Source organism: Ochotona curzoniae, unplaced genomic scaffold, assembly GCF_017591425.1.
Source record: "Ochotona curzoniae isolate NIBS_2020 unplaced genomic scaffold, NIBS_Ocur_1.0 contig_1482, whole genome shotgun sequence".
NCBI lineage: Eukaryota > Metazoa > Chordata > Mammalia > Lagomorpha > Ochotonidae > Ochotona > Ochotona curzoniae.
In genome coordinates, this window is record NW_024465100.1 from 4726722 (window position 1) to 4748730 (window position 22009).

Genomic DNA, 22009 nt, shown 5'->3' on the forward strand with positions numbered 1-22009 from the left:
CTGGCAGCTAGTGTCTTACTTACATTATACATTATACCATCAGAGATTGATTAGCAACGTATCATAGATTTCTTCTTTCCAGAAAAAAAAATGTTTGTTAATACAGTTAGCTCTAGGAAAATGTAGTGATAAAAATCCCCTAACATAATTGCCAGTATTAGTTTGACCCCTGACTGTGACCAAAGGCACTGGCTTAAGGATTTAGCTGAGTATTTTAGACCCTTTGTTTATGTTATCTCAACTCATGATGACAGGTGGCTTGTATGAGAAAAAAACAGGGAAAGCCAACATAACTGTAAGTGTGTCGGGATGCTGGAGTTCATGGCAGGCTTGAAAGGTATGGAGTTATGCAAATTAGGATGCCATAGTTCTGTTCAGTAATTCTTTTCTATCTTGCTATTTCCTATTTTCCTCAGTAATTCGTTATCTTATTGTCATTACAATCTATCCACCCTTCTCCATTATATCCGTATTAATACTTTCTGTTGATGTTAGTTTCTGTGTCTACTCATTTGTGCTTTGTCCATTAAACTCAGATTTCTTGCTTTTTCATAAATGTCATAAAATGATATGATTTCAGGAATAGCAGGAGAGTCTGAACAAAGCATCACTCTTACCTACAAATGGTACCTTGCCCGTGAAGTCTATGATCATTCTAGTACTTGCTGCTCTTCTGTTCTTCAAGTAGTCCACAGAACAATGCTATTTTGTGCTACACCTGAGCTCTACTTGATTCATAACTACATTACACATGGTACCGTATATCATCTTAATTAATATATTTGTCATTTACAACAGTTTCTCCAAGTACAGCAGGGAATGTATTCCCTAAATGTGAAACAAGTCCTATTTCACAATAAATGCAATTAAAACATTAAGCATTAAATATGAGGCATAAAATAAAAACACTATTCTAAATGTTAGCTTTTAAGGATCAGGCCTAGTCTTGTTTATATAACATTGAACTGCTCTAATGACCTGTAATAATTTTGAGATTTGTGTTTTTTGAAGGGTGGAGTTATAAGAGAAAAAAAAAAGGAGAGGTAGGAAGAGACGAGAAAGAAATAGAGCAGCCAGGGCAAAACCCAGCACACACATGGCATGCTGGGAATGCATGTAGCAGGCTTGCCCATTGTGCCACACTAGTTCCCTTAGTAATACTTTATCCATCTTTTTATCTGAATGAATTGAGACACCAGAGAAAAGGTGAAGGATGTAGCCAACAGAAGCAAGACCATAGTTGAAGTCTAGGCAGTGGCAGGCATTTAAGCTAGTGGTGTGTAAGAAACCTGCATTACACATCGCAATGGCTGACTTGAATACCCAGCTCCAGTTTCTAACTTCAGCTCTCTGCCAATGCTGATCCTGGAAGGTAATAATGATGGTTCAGAAATTGGAGTCCTGGCCACCCTTATGCGAAACTAAGATTAAGTTCCTAGTTTCTGGCGCCAGCCTGGCTAATCTGAGTCATTGCAAAACATTTGAAGAATTAACTGTTCTAGGAACACTCATGTTCCCCAGCCCTTCAAATAATTTTTTTTTTAATTCTAGGAGTAATGATCCAGATTGAGAAATTAGAACAATCAGCCTCTGTGTCCAAACTCCTCTCCTCCTCGTCTTGGGTCTGAGGCACTTATTTCTCAGACCCTGATTGTCTCAAGGTTCCTCATTGCCCCCAGTGGTTGCCGCTCGACCAAGATGTATATCTCTAATCCTCTAATCCTTGTTCCCTGCATGTCCTAAGTCTCAGCAGAAGGCAGAGTTTTTTTTCAGATGTACTCTGTGCCACCACCAGTCCCCCTGGCTTTTCTGTTCCTTGGGTTTTCTTGGAAAACTCCTTGCAGAAAACTTGGCCCTCACTCCAGAGAAATCACATTTCTTCCTCTTTGTATAGTGACTCTTTCCTGGCTGCTCTGAGCTCCTGTTCATGAACCTTGTCCTTCAATAACCTCCCAGAGCCTGCCTCAACAGTACATGTTAATCTGAAGCCTCAGCTTGCATACCTTTCCCTTGAAATAGGGTTTACCGTGCATATGGGTGGTGTAGTAAGATCTTCTGTAAAAATTCTTTGCTCAGCCTATGTGAGGATACTTCAGAACGCTTGTGGAAAACAAATTCTAGGATATAGCAATTTTGGTATGAAAATTCTGCAATCTGTGCTTTATTTTCTGTGATAAACAGAGAGACTTTCAAAAGTCCACGGAAATGTTTATCAAAAGTTGAGGATCTTTTCTATCGCACCTTCCATTTAGTCTGGTGAAGAATCATTCATTATATTGGGTGACAACAAGGGTATATTTTCATACAGCTAAGTTTAAGCTCTGTATATTTTAACTGTATGTATTTAATAAAGCAAAACAGAGTGATTTTATGAAAGTAATCCAGAGTTAACAACCCTAACAGTTGTAAGGGACCAATACTCATAATTGCAATAAATGTTTAAAAGCACAAACACTAGGACTGGTGCTGTGAGTTAAGGTCCTCTGTCTGTAATGTCAGCATTTCATATGGGAGGAGTTCGAGTCCTGGCTGACTCACTTCCCATCTAGCTCCCTTCTCTTGTACCTGAAAAAGCAGCAGAAGATGGCCCAAGTGCTTGGGCCTCTGTACTTACTCATCAAAGACCAGGATGGAGTTTCTGGTTTCAGCCCAGCCCTGGTTGTGGCAGCCATTTGGGAAGTGAACCAGCTGATAGAACTAGAGAGCAAGGGAAGAATCTTCTTTCAAATAAGTAAATCTCTTCTTAAAATGCACACTTGCTTCTTTTTCTGTGTAAATAATACTATCTTATACAATGTTCATTAATAGTGCATGGATTTAAAACCTCAAGAAGTGCATCCTTGAAGTGCTAACTTCAACATCTGTAATTCACTAAAAGAGATCAAAGCTCTATGGCTGTAAATCTTTTATCAATCTTGGTGCTGCTATGAATGTAACTCAAAATAAGTAATTCACATAAAATAGATATGTATCTAAACACATGTATCTATGCCCCTGTATAATTAAAAAGCTTTGTTCTCATAGGCTCCATGTGTTTTGTGCTATGCTTTCTTCAGCTAGGACTACTTAGAGCTCTTAAAAGAGAAGAAAATTTACCCCCAAACTCATAGATGAGGCCATGAGCTAGAGCTAAGCCATCTGAGACACAGCATGTGTGGCTACCTTAAGTGTCCCAGATCTGACTACAGCATGAACATGAAGAGGCTGACCCCTTTGACTCTGCTCAAGACTTGGAAGAAGAAGTGTCTCTTCTGCTGCTCTGGAAATGTACACTATGGAATTACAGTGCAGCCCTGTATCTCACTTCTCCACATTCTGGCTCAGGATCTGATGAGATGAATCTCAGATACTGCTGCATGCCAAGTAACAATATAAGTATATCACAGTTAGTTATATGGGGGGGGGAGGGAGGCAAATAAAATTGGTTGTCGGCCACAAGAGATTTTTCACATCACTGTCAACTCCTCTCTCTACATCTCCTCTTTTCTTTTTCCCTTACAGCTCATTGCTATTGAATAGACGACTCAAGAAGGGATCATGACTCAGTCCCCTACAAATTGATACTCTGATGAAGTATCTTCGCAGAGCCCACTGCTAGGCAACAAAGGCAACCATTCATTAAAGTGCTGTCCGAACAGCCTAGTTCAGAACTTTCAATCAAGCACAGATCTTGTGTTAGCTGTCCTTAGGAACAAATAACCTCTTTCACAGAGCAGATTATAATCATTAAGCATAAACTTCTCTGCCTACCTCCTCACACACACACACACACACACACACACATATCTCTCACACCTCATCCATTTCTTCCTCCAAAGTTATGAAAGGAATTTGGCCTGCTGTGAATTCTCAGGCTGAGTAAGCATGACCTATCCTGTTCTTTAGCTAAAACTTAAGCTAGCATAAAGCAGCACTTATGCCCAACCTTCCCAAAATCCAATCCACACTACCTCCCCCCAGAAAATTGTGTGCCCCAGGAATGGGCATTGCTGCATCCTGGGTGATATCACCATGTGAGATGTGCTCGTCCCAGGTCACAGTGACTGGACTGAGTTCTGCTTCTCCTCCTGACTGCTGCTATTGGTTCCTTGTAAGGAAGCAGGTGGTGACGCCAGAATGTGGGTCCCTGTCGCCAGTACGGGAGATCCGCATGGAACTCTTGTCTTTGACCTGCTCCAGTCCTGGTCACTGGGTGTTTTTAAAGAAACCAAAAACAATAAATCAAGGGAAAGTCTTGAGAGATAGGGAATGCTGTGAAATCAGCACTCATTCAGGATATATTTGTTTCCTGGCTGCTCTACTTCCAGGCCAGTTCCTGGCTAATGGCCTGGGAAAAGCAACAAAAGATGGTTCAAATATTTGGGCCCCTTCCACATTGGAGACCTACACAAAGTCCCTGGTTTTGATCTAACCCAGTGCTAGCCATCTAAGGAGGAAACCAATGAATAAACATCTCTAATGCTGACTTTCAAAATATTTTTTTCAAAGAAAAGACGTAAGATCTGTCTTCGTTCAAATAGATGTAAGCATAAATTGTTTTTAAAATATCCTTGGAGGCACACATTTCTAGCAAGAGTCTGAGATTCTTTGTATTACCCATAGGATTAAGGATATATGTAGCTTCAAATTGCAACCCAAAAATCCCTGAAGCCAACAGGCTAGTTTCTAATGAAAACAAACTCTTGCCTTTGTTTTTCTCGCCTATTATGTGTTGGCTCTGTCTGCACACTGGCCAGTATTCTGTAGCAGAATTTTATAGAGGTCATCTAGGGAAAAAGTCTCCCCCACCACTGGTGCTGGGAAAATTGCATCTCCCATGTACAGGATATAAAGAAAGACCCCTAATCTACAACTTACACAAAAATCAGCCCTAAATGAATCAAGGATCTAGATCCATGATGTGATACTACCAAATTACTAGAGGAATATATCAGTGACACTCTACAAGACACAGGCATAGGTTAAGACACTTTGAAAAAGACCTCAGGGACACAGGTAATTAAAGCAAAACTAAATGGAATTACAGAAAGCCAAAAAGCTACATCGCAAAGGAAGTGTAGGGGCAGGCAGCAGAATGGGAGAAAATATTTGCAAACTCCACAACTTGAAGATTAATATCCAGGCCCTGTAAAGAACTCAAACTCAGCAATATCAAAACAAACAGTCCAGTGAAGGCATGGGCACAAGACACAGACATTTCTCAAATGCTGAAATTCAAATGGCCAACTATGAAAAACTGTCACGTTTACTACTCATCAGGAAAATGCACATGAAAACCAAAATGAGGTTTCACCTCACCTCACCTCACTTAAAATGGCTATCATCTGAAAAATGAACAATAAAATGTTGGTAAGAATGTAAACTACTGCAACCATTAGGGCAGACTGTATGGAAATGAACTCTAATATCTGAATATACAACCAATATATGACCCAGCCATCCCCACTCCTGGGATTTTATCCAAAGGAAATGAGATCAGTATGATGAGTCATCTGTATTCCCACACTTACACCAGCTCAATTCACAGTGACGAAGATGAGGAATCGACCCAGATGCCCATGAACAGATAACTGGATAGAGAAAATACAGTACATACACACACAGGGAAATTACCACTCAGTCCGAAGAAGAATGTAATCTTGCCTTTTACAACTAAATGGATGCAACTGGAGGCCATTCATGCTTAATGAAGTAAGCATGTCTTTTGTCCCCAAATGACAAGTATGTTCTCTGAAATCTGTAATAACCAAGATGTGAAAGAGAAACATTCTGGAATTGTTGCGTACAGCAGCTGTTCAAACACCTCAGGAATATGGGTTTTTTTATTTTGTTTTTTTATTATTTATTATGCTTACTGTTCCCTACTTGCCACATGTCATCCTTACCTCGTGGAGGTGGCAAACCTGTGAGTGCAGAATGAAATGGATGCTTGCTATTGTAAAAACTGGAAGGGAAAAACACAGGGCAGGAGAGTGGGCAGGGTATGCCAGCAAGAGTGGGGGCAGAGTAAAAAGTTTCAGTAAGCTCAGTTAGCATGCAGTACATGTGAAATTTGCCAGCTTTATAGAATTTTTTTTAATTTTTTAAATTTTTTTAAAGTAAACTTTCTCCTAAGAAAAATGCATTTAAATATTTGAATATTTGTCCATCATACATTTTTTGCAAGATCAACAACAAACCCATTATCAGGCCTGGTACACTAACCTAGTAGCTAAAGTCCTTACCTTGCTCACGCTGGGATCCCTTATGGGTTCTAGTTCGTGTTCCAGTGGCCCTGCTTCCCATCTAGCTCTTTCTTTATGGCCTGGGAAAGCTGTGAACGACAGCCCAAGGCCTTGGGACTCTGCACCCACATGGGAGACCCACAAGAAGCTCGTGGCTTCAGATCGGCTCAGCTCTGGCCATTGTGGCCACTTGTGGAGTGAATCAGTGGACGGAAGATCTTCCTCTTTGTCTCTCCTGCCCTGTGTATCTTACTTTCCAATAAGAATAAATTTTTCAAAAACTATCTGAAAGCGTTCTTACATACTTAAGAATGAGAAAGTGCTTCTCAAACATTTCCAAGATTACTAATCCAAATTGAACTATTTTTCTTCATAGAATAAGTTATGACAAAGTTATATTAGCTCATTACCCATTCCTGAATCACTAAGATTAATTCATAAAGCTGGATAGTAGCTAAGTGCAGTACACATGCAAACATACACACAAATATCAAAAGCAATGTGTTTATTGCATATACCACTAGTACTATAGTGAAATAAAGCTGGAGATTAAGATGCAATTTGTCCATGTGAATAGGAGTCACTTAATTTGCTTTCTCTAATCTATATGAATAAATTGTAGTGTCAGTGGTAAAAGAATATTCAACAAATTCCTTCCTAAGAAAAGCTTTTAACAGAAATATTCCTCTGAAACTGTTCGAGACGGAGCAGTGAGACAGGGATTCTGTCCAAGTGCTAAAGGATAAAAATTCAAACTACAAAATGATATGCGCTCTTACAGAAACCTTGGTCAATGAGTGTGACTCCAACACCTGTCCCTAGCATTGTTGATACAGGTACAGTGGCTATTCCAACATGGATGACAACCCAGTGTCAGGATGTGCCACGTACAGTTATATGTCAATATAAATACAAGTCCTTAGAAAACAATGTTTTATAATCTATGGAGTTTTCTTTAATATTTATTTTCTATAAACTTTTTGAAAATGCTTTGTGTTAATTTCAAAAAAATTTTTTTAACCAAGAATAGATGTTTCATTCCATTTTCCATAAACTTATTTTAAGTATTCCTAGTTCTAAGAAGTAGAATACATCATAGATATGATTAGGATACAAGCTATGACTTAAGGATTTTGTTTTTATTATAGACCTGTCATGTACCCTGGCAGTAAGATCTGCTGGTATGTTTGTTTCTGCCTGTGGGTTGTCTTTATGTTTAAAAAGGGGACCATTGTCTTAGTGTCTTTTTGCACACGTGATTTCCATCTTCCATCTGTTGTCTTATTTTTCTCCTGAAGATTAAACTGCACCATTGCTCCTTATAGATAAATACACTGAGAGCAAGCACTACTGTATCACACATGTTAATTCTTCAGTTACTACTGCCTAGGTGATGTCACTGTGGTATGCGTCTAACTTCTCATGGTTTCCTGCCTGTTTGGAGGGTAATTTCACTGCTTTTTATGGAGGATGAAAAGATTAACATAGGCACTTAGCACAGAACGTGCTAGAGGATAAAGACCCCACGAGGGCAGACAATAGGATTTCACCCCTTCACCTCTGCGTACCAGCAGATAGATCAGTGTCTCAAACAAGGGGAGCTAGAGGTGTTTATTGGGACTGCCCAGCAGCTTCCTCCAGGGAACACCAATTGCATGTTGCCAAAGGCTGCTGCTCTACACCTGATGTATAAGGATACTCGGGATGCTGCCAATGCTGCCATTAAACAGACCGAGTTGGAAAACTGTTGCCTTGGTAAGTCTAATCACTGGGACATGAAACCTCTCGCTCTCAGGACCCAGTCCCAGGAGAAGCAATTTTTTGTCCCACTTGTTAAATCTAGTACCCGAGACATAGGGGATGGATTCAGTGAAAAGGCTGCCCATAAACCACAGACTTTAACAGTTCACCTTTCACCTTCAGTCTGCTGACAACATAACTACTGGACCATGTATGAAAAGGGCCTGATCATACCCGAGAGTACAGCAAAACGTAAGATTTGTATGACTCAGACATCATTTGATGAGGCCATGTTCTTGATTCCAACACATCGTATCTTCAGTAAATGTTTGTGGAGCAATGAAGGAATGGGTGAATATCAGAGCCTCCCCAAACTCTGATTAGCATTACATTCCTAGTATTACTTTACCTTCATATCTTTAGGGAGATTGAGGGAGGAAGTTAATGCGTTGTATTGTGCTATGCACCCATACATTCATAAATCCAAGGAACATCATTAGAAATAATTAACTGTGGAAATGAGTAATGGGCTGATATTCATATTTTCATTTTCTCAGCAAATTTTGTCCTACATTGATGTATAATGATGAAAGAATTTGGAATTAATTCCCAAGTCTGAAACAAGAACAAAAATGGCCTTGACTCTTCATAAAACTGAGGGGGGTATTGTTACAGATTATTGAACTACAGTGTTAACAAACACATGAAGACTGTTTTAAACAGGCATTGTATTCCTTTGCTAGACGCCCACATAGAAAAGGTATGCTTGATCACATTCAACAGCCACTTCTCTTGGAAAAACGTTATAGAAAGCTCACATAAATCTCATTTTTGAAAATAAGAAAATTTTAAGCATTTCCATTAACATAATGAATAAAGATAATGCTTTTTACATGAGTGTAAAACTCTTAGAAAGTATTTCTCCTAAAAAAATTTCAGAAATTAAGTTCACACACAAAATAAGGTTTCAGTAAAGCAGATGTTTACAAGGTAAATACATAATCCTCAGTAAGTTAAAGGAGAGAGACATCTGATCACCTAAGGATGTAGTTACCAAACTTCATGTGTGTAGCAAAAATCTCGAGAACTAGAAAGTAACCGTCATTCATGTTTAGCTAAATTCCTACAGAAAATGAATCAATGACACAACATTTGAAATTCGTTCTTTGATATCAGGAACAAATTAAAAAATGTTTGCCCTACTCCAATTCTAATTAACATTGGATTGTAAGTCTTAGATATTCAAAAGTTGACCCAAAATGTCATTTTCAGTTTACTGTGCACATGAAAACTTTAGAGTTTATATGAGTTGATTATAACTTACTAACTTAATGAGCATTAGCATTTATGTGATACAAACATATGCCTAAACAATAACAACTTCACCAGAAGAAATCAACACCTCCACAGAGAAAATTCCTCAGTCATACAGAAAGACGTGAAACCTCGCTTCATAGAGCAATGTACAAGGTGTATGGGCTAGAGATTGCCATACTGTGGAAAAGTGAAGTATTTCAAATCATGTGTAGTTTCAATACAGTATTACTAAAAATTCTTGCACATTGGTATACAAATGAACCTGATAAAGGAATTCAACAGGATGTGGGAAGTCAAGACCCCGGAGTAGTGAGGAGCCACTTGAAGAACAAAGGGAAAGACATTACTCATTTGAATCTTAAGGTCTGTTTTAAATTTGGGGGTACTAATAGCAGCAAAATACTTACAGAGATAGAGAAATGCAACCCAAGATAGAACAGATTCATGCATCTATAGACCCTACAAATTAGGCAGAGTTGAATACGACCCTTGTTCCTTGCAGTTTGCCCAATGATTAAACCAATCATTGTGTGTTTACATTTCGAAATACTCTTGAGCCATATTAAGATATAACTCAATTCTAGGTTGTGAATTAGACATGCTGTTCATTTATTCATTCAACACCAACTGTTGGGTTGATTAGTATATGCTAGCTGCTGTGACATTTTACCCACTAATACTGGGAGAACCACAGTACCACACTGTATATAATTGCAGTTTTCTTCTGTAACACCATTATAACACCATTATATGAAACATGAAAATCCTTCCAAAACCATGCCTCCTTTTATGTTCTCATTCTTTTGCTTTTTCCTCACTGTGTACCAGGGGTCCTGCCATTCTTTGCTCTCTGCAAAACATGAGTCATTTCTGTACCAGTTGATACTCCTCTGTACAATTTGCTGCATTAGCCATGACCTTGTCCTACATTCTGGACAAATTCAGGTCTTAGTCAAATCATTCACCCCATCTCTTCAGTGATATTAGCCCTGACCGCTCTATCACAGATTTACACACTGATATTCTGTCTCCCCATTTCCTATTTTATCACCTTTTACAGTATTTACTTTCACAAATCCTCTATTTTTGTTTTCCGAATTTTACATCATTCAGACTTTCTAAGAGTATCCATTTGTCTTCTGCTTATTTCTGTGTCCTAGAACTGTATCCACATTTAAAATTTAGGAGGACTACAAAGAATGTGTGTGTGTGTGTGTGTGTGTGTGTGTGTGTGTGTGTGTTTGCACAAATAAGTGGGACCTTACGGTGCATTATTTCTGGAGAAGAACACCCCTGCAGACCACCACTAAGGGCGAAAAAACGTAATCTGTTGGATTTCATAGACTTCTGAGTTGTTTATACTGAATAGAAGGAAAAAAAAAGGCCAATGCTTTGAAGAGTCTTAAGTCTCTTCTGGGAATGAACAACTGGCCTACTCATTGAGGTGTTCCCAACCCACCCTAGGGTGTCTGTGTTCTTTCCCAGCTCTAATCCCAGGTCTTTCTTCTGCAATGCAGCACCAGCAGCTCTCATAACCAGGCTCCTGCCACTATGCGGGAGAGTTAAACTGTATTCTCTGCTCCCAGATTTGATTCCACCTAGCCCAGCTGCTGGAACCACATTGCTCTGTAGCCATTTGCACAGTGAATTGACATACAAGTTCTCTCTTGTGTGTTCTCATTCTTGTCCTCCTCCCTCCTTCCAATTTTTAAAATTTTAACCTCCCTCATAAAACAGATCATATGAAAGAGCAAAGGTATGCAGAAAAACATCTACAACACAACTCAGTAACAGCACATTCAGGAACAGTAGCATGGGAAGCCGATTACCTACGTGGTATTGGTGTCTATGTGGGAGGAAACAAACAGAAACTGTCCTGACCAACTTAAGATCAGAACTCCATAAGTACTTCCCAAGTACTCCTGGAAGCCAGTTTGAAGAGAGCAGCTGACACAGGATGGCCTTTTGCATGTTCCAACTTAGATACAAGTCTCAAAAGGAGGGAACAGTCTAGTAACTCTTCAAAGTAAAGAGCTCCTTTCCAGGAGAAAGGAAACTGTTTAGAGAACTCAGAAACCACAGGAGCAAAGGGAAAAACCACATTCCATTAGAAAGTTGCAGGGAAAGCAGAGTTGGGAGAGGGGTCAATCTCAGAAAGGCTAAGATGATTGTTTGGGGGGTTTGTTTATCATTATGTGAGAGCAATAAACAGTCCCAGATCCTAGGGAATCCTCCAACCCTTTTGGAAAATGCAAGGATATTCATTCTAGGTTAAAACGGAACAAACAGAATAGACCACAATTGAACAATACACAAAATTGTAACAAGAAAATGAAGATACAGTATTTCTGGAATGTACATTTTTACATGGATATGCCCACCATAGGGAGAAACTATATTCTCACATTCTTGGCTCGAGGTAAAATAAAAGCAAATGTTTAGAAACTATGAAGAAAACAAACCATAAGACAGCACAAAAGACTTGAGTAACCCTCAGAGAGAAATTAGAAATGAAACAAGCTGTGAAATTAACAACAAAAAATCCACAGGAATTAAGAAACACAACACACTATGCTTCAAGAGAAACAGAAGGTAAATAAAGAGTTCTTTAAAACAAATGAAGTCACCAGAGCCCAATGCAATGGCTCAGTTGACTAAAGCTCCACTTCCAAGTGCTAGGATCACAAATGGGCACCAACTGTATTCTGTCTGCTCCACTTCCCAATCCAGTCCCTGCCTGTGGTCTAGGAAAGCAACAGGGAGTGGCCCATGTCCTTAGAACCCTGCATCCACACTGGAGACCTGCAAGAAGCTCCTAGCTCCTGCCTTCAGATCACCTCCGCTCCGACTACTGTGGTCACTTGGGGAGCAAACAAGCAGATCAAATAACTTTCTGTTTCTCCTCCTCTGTCAGTCTGACATTCAAAAAAAAAAATAAATATTTTTTAAAAATGAAGTCAGGGATTATCCAGATTACACATAATGAAGATTCCTACAAAGGCAAACAAAAATAGTGTATCAAAATTATATCAATACTAAATTGCATACCTGGTGCTGATAAATAATACCCAATAATTTAAGAAAATTTTCTGAAAAAGGGAAATATTTGAAACTGTATATTGAAAAGGAAGGTGGTGTATTCCAAAAAAAAAAAAAGTTAGCAGGAACAACCAATATTGAAACATGTTCTGGAAGGACTACTGGTCTATGAAGAAAAAAAAATTGCTTTAAGCATATAAACAAAAACAGTAGCCTCTTCACAAAAGAAAGTAGCACTCCTTTATTCCAGAAGGAGATTGAATTATGTATGGTACTTGGACTGTGAGCCGAAGATGCCATACACAGCCAAAAAGCAACTTTAATGGCAGCAGATGCTGAGGTTGGCATGCAAGCAGGCACACGTCTATCTCCATGGGCACTTCCTGGATCATTTGCTGTTTGCCAGAGGGTTAAGTTTCACACCGCCAGAATGCATGGACACATAAGGACTTGAGGACTGTGGATCATACATGAAAACAGTGAGCGGGTTGTTTTGTGTATAGAATGTATAGCATGGAGACAGAAGAGCTCTCGGAAGTGGAGATGGATGGGAGAAAGCATGGAGGAAAGGAGAGCAGAGCTGTGGTCTGCATGCACCATCAGCTGTGATCGAAGGACAGACGGTAGCCCAGATCAGACATTAGCCAAGCGCGAACAACAGGGATCCAAAAAGGAAACTGGCAATTCCAATAATGCTCTTAATAGAAAATGAACAGAAAGCATAAAACATGAGATTATTGCACCAAGATGTGCTACTAGAATGCAAGCCTTATTACTAGAAAAAACACCACTTAAAAAGCAACAATAGAACCAACACTAAAATACAAAGAGTGAAAAAGTATTTCCTATACAAGCTTAAAACTATAGTAGCATAGTATGCTATCCAGGATGGTTGTGAGAGGAATAAAAAAAATACACAAAAATATTGCATCACAAAAGCTGAATTTATGTTAAAAATCTTTCAATTTAATGAGAGAGGTGAAATACAACAAAGTATTGGAACTGCTTCAAGATTTCTCCATTTATGTCATGGATTTGATTTCTGGACTTAGGCATATATTTTACGTAGGTTTAAAACTTTTTAATTATACCTTAAATCACAGTCCCTTAAAATAAAAAGTCACAGTACCATATGATAGCTTTATGATTAAAGCATGAAAGTTCTTTGTACATTTGTGAAGAATTTCAGATGTGAACTTAAAAGTTTTAATTCATCTTCCCCCCTCAAATGTTCATCAGGGACATGAGTCCTAAAGCCACCTGTACTGCCTCTCAGGGTTCCTGACATCAACAGGAACCTGGCTTGCAGAGAGGGATACAACTCAGTACTTCAACACAGGATATACACCAAGAATACACATACGCATCAAGGCTCCGGGGATCCCTAAACACTTCACAACTAGCGCCAATGAAGGACAATGCTCCTCACATTCTTTCCTACTTTTATTTCTCCAGGAAAATAAGAGAGAGTCTGGAGTGTTTTCCTGTTAAACTGAATAACTTGATCCACATCCTGGCCCAGATGTCAACCAGCAGCCCTGCCAAACCTGCCTCACACACAGAGTTCCAGGAATCCTGGGAGCCGGGTGCGACCAAGTCAATTCAAAGAGCAACAATTTTGGGATTCAGCAAGAGACACCGTCATGTAAGTAGTTTGTCATCTTTTTGTAAACGGTATTTGGCATCATCTCAGATCTCCCTTCATTACACTCCACTTCCCTTTCCTAGGGTAAACTTTTTACTATGCAAATGAAGAATCAGTTACAATTCAAGCAGAAGTGCCATTAAGAGAATGTTCCAAGGAAATACAATAACCAAAGCTATTACTAGAAAACCATCAAAGAGAACAGCTCCTACACTATGGCAGACTATAAATCAATAGCTAATTAAAGTGTCCACAAGAAACGAACAACAGAAATTAGTTTGTCCGCAGCATGTAACATCATGGTATTTTATAAATCGTGTTTATAATTAATTTTGCTTTACTATATTGCATCTTTCATATGTTGGATACGTTTTTTGCAGGAAGGCTTGAGCTTGTATAACTTACATTTGAAGCCTGGTTTTGGAAGGCATTGCAAGGTGCAGTGCTGGCAGTATCTTGACGTCTGTTTCTGATTTTCTGCAGCTCTATCTGATCCAAGTGACGCATGGCAGCAACGAAACAAGCCTCACAGAAAAGTCATTTGACCAGTTCTCCAAACTTCACAGCCAACTTCAAACGCAGTTTGGAACACAGGCTCTCCCAGAGTAAGGCACAGTCTTCTTACCTGATGTGGTGTTTGGTTCTTGTCATTGAGCAAAAGCAAAAACGATGCCTATGGTGCTTTCGAGTCGGGAGTAACAGAGTTCAGGCTCCCGTACTATTGGATCTAGCAGTCTTAGTGTTGCTGTAACAATAAAGAATCTTGCGTCTCATGAAATTAAACAAGGTTTGCAATGTTCTTTTTCTCCTAGTCATTGATTTTCAGAATCTATTCCATTTGCATCAGTGATTTGTAAAGTCATTTTGTTTTCCTATTTTTAAATGTAATTCTTAGATTTTTATGGAAAAAGAATTGAACATGCAGAACTAAAGTAGATGTAGCTGTTCTTTCAGCAAATAACCACAGTTGGAATGTCTTACATATTTAGTCCCAAGCCAATTAAAAACTAAAAATATATTGATATCAGTTAGAATATTAATAACCCACTTGTCAGCTATGCATCTTGTGTTATTAACCCTATATTATCTGTTTTTTCAAAAGACTTATTTCTGGGCCCAGCATGATAGCCTAGCAGGAAAAGTCCTTACCTTGCATGAGCAGGGATCCGATGTGGGTCCCAGTTCTATTCCCAGAAGCCCTGCTTCCCATCCAGTTCCCTGTTTGGGACCTGGAAAAGCAGCCAAGAAAGGCCAAAAACCTTGGAGCCTTGAACCTCCATGGGAGACCCAGAAGAGTCTCAAGGTTCCTGGCTTTGCACAGCTCTGGCTATTGCAACCATTTAAGGAGTAACTTGACGGACGGACGGACGATATTCCTCTTTCTGTCCTCCTCTCTGTTTATCTGACTTTCCAATTTAAAAAGCGGATTTATTTTTTTATTATTTTTACTTGAAAGTCAGATTTTACAGAGAGAAGGAGAGACAGAGAGGAAGATCTTCTGTCTGCTGGTTCATTCCCCAAATGGCCTCAACAGCTGGAGTTAAGCCAATCTGAAGCCAGGAGCCAGGAACCTCCTCCCGGTCTCCCACGTGGGTGCAGGGTCCCAGGCCTTGGGCCATCCTCGACTGCTTTCCCAGGCCACAAGCAGGGAGCTGGCTGGGAAGTGGGCTGCCAGGATCAGAACCAGAGTGCCCATATGGGATCCCGGCACGTTCAAGGTGAGGACCTTAATCACTAGGCTATCGCGCAGGGTCTGAATGTATTTATTTTATGTAAAAAGGCAGATATGCAGAGAGAGAAAGCTTTCCATCTGCTGGTTCACTCAAATGGCTGCAATGACCAGAGCTGGACTGGTCTGAAGCCAGAAGCCAGGAGATTTTTCCAAGTCTCCCAAGTGGGTGCAGGGTCCCAAGACTTTGGGCCATCCTCTACTGCTTCCCAGGACACAGCAGAAAAAGAAAATGGATGGGAAGTCAGCAGCCCTGACATGAACCAGTATCTATATGGGATCCTGGTGTTTCAAGAGAGATTACCCAGTTGAGCCATCAATTATATTATCTAAGTTTAACATATTATGTAAATTTTAAAGCAGTCATGAAAATCATTGTTGCAATGGAAAAACATCTATAAACTTTAAATATAAGAAAAATTAACTGCTGTTCGAATCAACCTCCTAAAAAGGCATCACTAACAACCAGCTAAATTGATTCCTAAACTTCGATGCTAACACAAAGGTATCTTACAAAGCTGAGCTCCCCAGAAATTATGAGATTTGTATTTAGATACATCGATGTGACTTTATCTATACTGGGATTTTTGTTAATTGTTTGAAAATGGAAATGACCATCCTCAACCTGACACACTCCATGCATGTGGACATTTGTCTTAGCATTCAGGATCTAGTCGCTTTCCGTAAAACTGTAAACAAAGCTGTCAATAGCTGGAGCGATATTGTGCAATACTAACACCTGTCACAGACAGTTTCAAATACGGATGTTTTAAGCATCAGCCACTCAATAAATTAAGGTCGGAGCTTCTTTAAGAGACTGAGGAGGCAGGGAAGGAAAGTCATTTTGGAAAGCTTCAGCACTGACGTCAGGTTTGAGGATTACCAAATAGAAATCTGAGAATAAATGACAAAAGAGATGTAGGTGAAAAAATTCAAACTTCAGCTGTACATACCAAACTCTAATAAAAGTAGTTGTCATCCCATCCTATTCATTTGACAACATAAATTAAACCTCAAATGGTTTTCTTTTTTTTGTTGTTGTTTCCAACTTTTATCTGTTGGCACAACCTATAAAACATTACAGAGATAGGTGACTTCTCTCCACACATCTGCTTTACTCATGACCAGGCAGTAATATCCACATCCATTTCCCATGTATTTGAGGAGCCTGTGGAGGAGAGCATTCGTTCCCCCTTGCACTGAAAGATGCTTGTCTGCGGACACTCAGCACCCAGGGGCACAGCAGTCCATGTGAAAGACAAGTGTGGAGGAGGACAAGTGTGCCTCCGATTCCTTCCTGAGAAAGCCTTTATGGAGTTCTGTAAATTCAGCCTGGAAAGTATGACTGAATTGGTAAAGCTGAACATCCTAATTAGTCACAGCCTACAACAGTCTTCAGTTTAGGAGATCCGTGCTTCTGAGTCCTTTCCCAAGAGGACACAGGCATGAAAAACTGACCCACTCAAGGAGGATGGTTACCTCCAGGCACCTGCTGTCTGTCAGGCTGCTCTTCATCCCACCATCCAGAACCTTGGTTTGCTGTGCCATCCCAGGGCCAAAACCTCTGAGCACTAAAGGGGAAAATCAAGATACCAGGGGAGTATTTTACTAACCAGCTGTCAGGTCTATGTGGGACTCATGTCTTTTCTAATCTTTGTTCTTCCACACCATGCACATCTATGAAGTACTTGAAAACTATTCATATGGATGTTAAGAACCAATTGCTATGAAATAAATTTATTACTTCTATTTTCATGAACATTTTGGAATGTCATTTTATGTGATATATATATATATATATATATAACACCAGCAAGTAAAATCAGTTGATAATGTAAAAAAAAATTCTGAAATAAAACTCCAGAGTAAAAGTTTATTTTGTTCGAAAAAAAAGACTCAGGACATCTGGGAACATATGTCACTGAGCAGACCATTAACTGCAGGTTCCTAGTGGTCTCAGAAGCAGCAATGCAATCTGAACTCTGAAAAAAATGTAGATCACTAACTTCAGGAAACCTTTCTTAGGTTCCCACATGTATTTAAAGGGCTAGCACTTGGCATGCATACAGCAAGAAATAACAAATCAACTTAATCTTTAGTGTGACTATTGATAGTGTTAAGACAGTGCAAATGTGCCCAGCCTTGTTAGATGAGCTCCAAGGGTTTCTCACCTATATAGTAGCACTTTAACTTGATTTCTCTGGCTCTTCTATTGGATGTAGCTGTGCCTTTGTGGACCATCCTAAAGTGAAAAGACCCCTACTCGAACTGATGGAGATCTTTTTCTTTCTTGTACAACAGGTTTCCTCACTGGTGGCACTTACCTTTCACAAATTCAGATCACAAGAGATTCAGAGACCTGAATCATTACATCGGTCAAGTATTAAATGGATCACACAAAATTGCCAACGTATGTTAAAATTTATGCTTCTACACATTAGTAGCTTTCCTACAATATTGAAAAAAACATATATTATATATTCTATGTTGCATTTGATTTTGCACTGTTACCAATTTTCATAACTCAGACATTTATGATTGTTTAATCCTAAGAACTACAACTCATTAAATAGCAATTATTCCAGTGTCTTAGCAAAATCACTTTGCACTAAGTATTTCAGTCATCAGAATGTTTATGAAAACCTTCCTAAGTTCATTTAGTCAATATGTATGCCTATTAGATACAGAACCTGTCAGCTAGAGACCTTAGAGTAGCAAATCGTGGCCTTCAGAGATGTGGTAACTCCAGAGTACAAGCTACAGGAGGGTTTGAGAGAGGTAAGAGTCCCATCTCGCTGTAATAATCAAAAGGCTGGAAGAAGACAACACAGAAGTTGTGCCTTTGAGCTAGGATGAGTGGTAGACCAGGCATGTCTTTTGTCTTGGAATCTTTTCAACTTGTGAAAGGTTCTTCAAAATATAACTTGTCACATAGTTCAAGGAACATGCTCAACAGGCAGACGTGAACATGTATGTGACACATAAATGTGTGTGTATATATACATAGATGTGTGAAAGAATGGGATTTTAAGGAATTGCCTCACATGACCATGAAAGTCCAAATCTATTATCTGAACTAGCCTGGAAGATTGAAGAACCAGGTAAGGATGAGGTTTTACTCCTATGAAAGTTGGTATGTTTCATTCAGAAGCCACTGATGCGTTCATACTATCCCAAAAGATTAATAAAAGATCTACAAAATCCGGTTTGATAAAATCTAGGGGGCCCTGTAGTCTGTCCAAGTTAACACTGAAAGGTAACTGTCCTGGGGTCAGTGAGGAGCTAGCGACCATGAGCAAGACCAGTCCCTCACCACTCTGCTAAACTGTGGCTCTCCTTAATGGACTGGGGCTGCGTTCTTTTGAATTGGTTTAGCTTTTAAAATTTTAAGTCCAAATTCTACCCGCTAAGTTCTGCAAAAGAAAATCACAAAGTTAAAGATCGGATATAAAGAAAACACTCGTGTAACTATCCGGTAGTTTCAAAATATGACTGGCAGGTTCTTCATCGACCTGTAATCCATTACATTTCCTCCTCCTCAAAAAAAAAAAAAAAACAACCGAGAGGGCCTCATGATTTTCTCAAAGTAGAATATGATGGGTGTGACCTTTTATCTTTTCCAAGTTAACTACATGACCTTCCAACAGTTTCTCCTGGGGTATTGACTGTGGAAGCCTTCAGCTGCCATCTGCCAAATTGACCTGCCCTGAGACTGCCAGGCAGAAAAACTACACAGAAATCAAACAGAAATTTGTCCACGAAACAGCAACCGTTTTAGTCTCCAGCTGAGATTTCAGAAATAAGCATCAAATGATTACAGACTTTTTACAGATCTGAAGCAGAAAATGGTAGCGGAGTTCTGACAAACCCCACCACTGAGCGATAGCAAAATTACCAGGGCAGTTGTTGTAGCCTAGCATGTCAAGCCGTATAGTGGGACGCCTGTATCAGGAGCAGCTCAGGTGCCAGCAGACCAACTCACCATCTCCTTGCCTGCTAAAGCACCTAGAAAACAGCAGATGGCCCAAGTGCTTGGATTCCTGCCGCCCATCTAGGAAACCTAGATGCAATGAATGGCTTCTAGCTTTCTCCTGGCTCAGCCCTGGGTGTAGTGGGTATCTGGTGAGACAAACGGCTAATGAAATCTTTCTCAGCCTGTCAAATCAATCTTGTAATAAGGGATGATGATGCTAGCTGGCTTGAAGCCAATAATGTAGTGGTGGGAGCCTCCTTGCAATTTTATAGATTTTCATTGCTACACAATGCTTCATTACACACACATATAATTCATCTGCTTCTTTTTTCTCTGCATACATATCTGCAATGATTCCAGCTTGAAGCTATAACAAATAATGCTGCTATGATCTTTTACTTAGATGACTCAGCACACAGACAGATCCTACAATCTGGAAAGTATATGTTCAACATCATAGAGGCTAACTTAGCTTCTCACTTGCAGAACAAATGTTTCAGTTTTCTGTAACTCTTCTACCCTGGGTTTTCAGGTATGCATCTCTTGCCTCACCTCTCTTTTGTATTTTTCTGTTACTAATGAGCTTGAACACCTGACCCTTTTTTTTTTTTATCATTTAGATACCTTACTTGCTGAAATCCAAGGTTATTTCTCCTACAGTTTTTGTATTTAACTATTGGACATTCTTTCATTGAAAAGATACCTTCATATTTTCTGGATAGCAATTTTTATTGGGATTTTGTAAAGATTTTCTCCCATTCTGTGTCATGCCCTTTTGCTCACTTTATTGTGGCACTGGATGACCAGAAACTCCTAATGTGTTGTAGTTAGAAGAACCACATCTTAACATCTTACAGGTTTGATTCTATTAGGATAATCAATGGCTTTTCTCCTCTATTCCAGGAAGGTGGTGAATTACACTAAAGGCTTAGATCATCTTAAATCTATTTTCTAATTTTAAGTTTGCCTCACCAGAATAAAGTCCACATGTTCACAATCTTATTAAACCCAGCAACACACAAATCTATAACATTTTCCTCTATTTGTTTTTCACCTTTGTAGAGGACAAGAAATTGGACTGAAGTTTCTCTTTCTTACCATGCTCTTGCTTGCCAAGTTTAAAAATTAAAAAATATATATATATTCTGCTTCCTAATGGTTCAGAAGCATTTTTTGCTTTTATCTGACTCCCTGGAAGGTTCCGTACAAGACTGATTTTATTTCTTTAAATAATTTGTGAAGACATGTAGGTCTGGATATATTTTTTTTAACTATGGGACAATTCACACTTCCTATCATTCCCGAGTTTAAGTTTTGATTTTCTAAAGCACCTGTACTCACTTACTGACAGCTAATAGGATTTTCAGATTTTACATTTGCAGAAGTTTGGAGTACTGTCTCCTTTATTCCTATTTGGTCTAGGATCCATATTCTTTTTCAACAGCATATCAATAATTGATTGCTCAGCATCAAGAGAAATATGAAATTCATTAATTTTGCAAAAAATGATATGTGGATTTGGGGCTTAGTCTTTTCTCCACTTTTTTTTAACTTTTATTGGAAAGGGATATAAAGAAAAGGAGATAGGGAAAAAGACATTCCTTCTGCTGGTCCACTCCCCATGTGGCCATAATAGCCAGAGCTGAGCTGATCCAAAGCCAGGAGCTTCTTCCGGGTCTCTCATGTGGGTGGTTTTGGGCCATCCTCTTCTACTTTCCCAGACCACGAACAGGGAGCTAGATGGGAAGTGGAGCAGCAAGAACACAAACCAGTTTCCATATGGGGTTCCAACAGATGCAACGTGAGAATTTAGTCCCATTTATTTTCTCTTACAATCTCCTTTCCTTTCTTTGCTTGTAACTTAGAATCTTTGATTGGCATTATGTTTTTCTCTTATTTGGTCATGAGTTCCACTTCACAATAGTGAATAGAAACTAGTCCTGTCCTGATTGGACTCCAGCAGCTATGTGTGGATGTTTACAACATTCGTTTCATTGGGTGTTTTCTTCTTCCTGGCAGACAATCCAGTACTATGTGTTTGCCTGTGATCAGGTTTCTCACAGGAAATGTATTTGCACTGCACATGCTCTAAAGGCAACCAGCTGACCTGTGTCTGGCTGCTTCCTACCAAGACACCCACTTACTGGGAAAGCTTTCACTGCCTGCTGCACCAATGGGAATGGACGGGGCCATCTGAGAAGTTCTTGACCTCACTCAGCCAGCGAGGTCGAAAATGAAAGGGAGGGAGGGTCTTGTGGTCCAAGGGCTTTATTCAATCAAGTTCAGTGTGTGCAACCAGGTTTTTCTGAGGAAGTTCTTCTTAGTGGGTTTAGAGTGGGCAG

At 39.4% G+C, this 22009-nt stretch overlaps 1 protein-coding gene across 2 annotated transcripts in view; it reads left to right on the forward strand.

Annotated features, from left to right (window-relative positions):
- PIK3C2G (phosphatidylinositol-4-phosphate 3-kinase catalytic subunit type 2 gamma) overlaps positions 1-22009 on the forward strand; it is a 241159-nt gene that overhangs the window by 175580 nt on the left and 43570 nt on the right. For both annotated transcript variants that reach the window (XM_040968303.1, XM_040968311.1), the window contains 3 exons: positions 13776-13965; positions 14449-14570; positions 17996-18104. In XM_040968303.1, coding sequence (XP_040824237.1) covers positions 13776-13965; positions 14449-14570; positions 17996-18104 — 421 coding nt within the window. The remainder of the gene's footprint in view (positions 1-13775; positions 13966-14448; positions 14571-17995; positions 18105-22009) is intronic.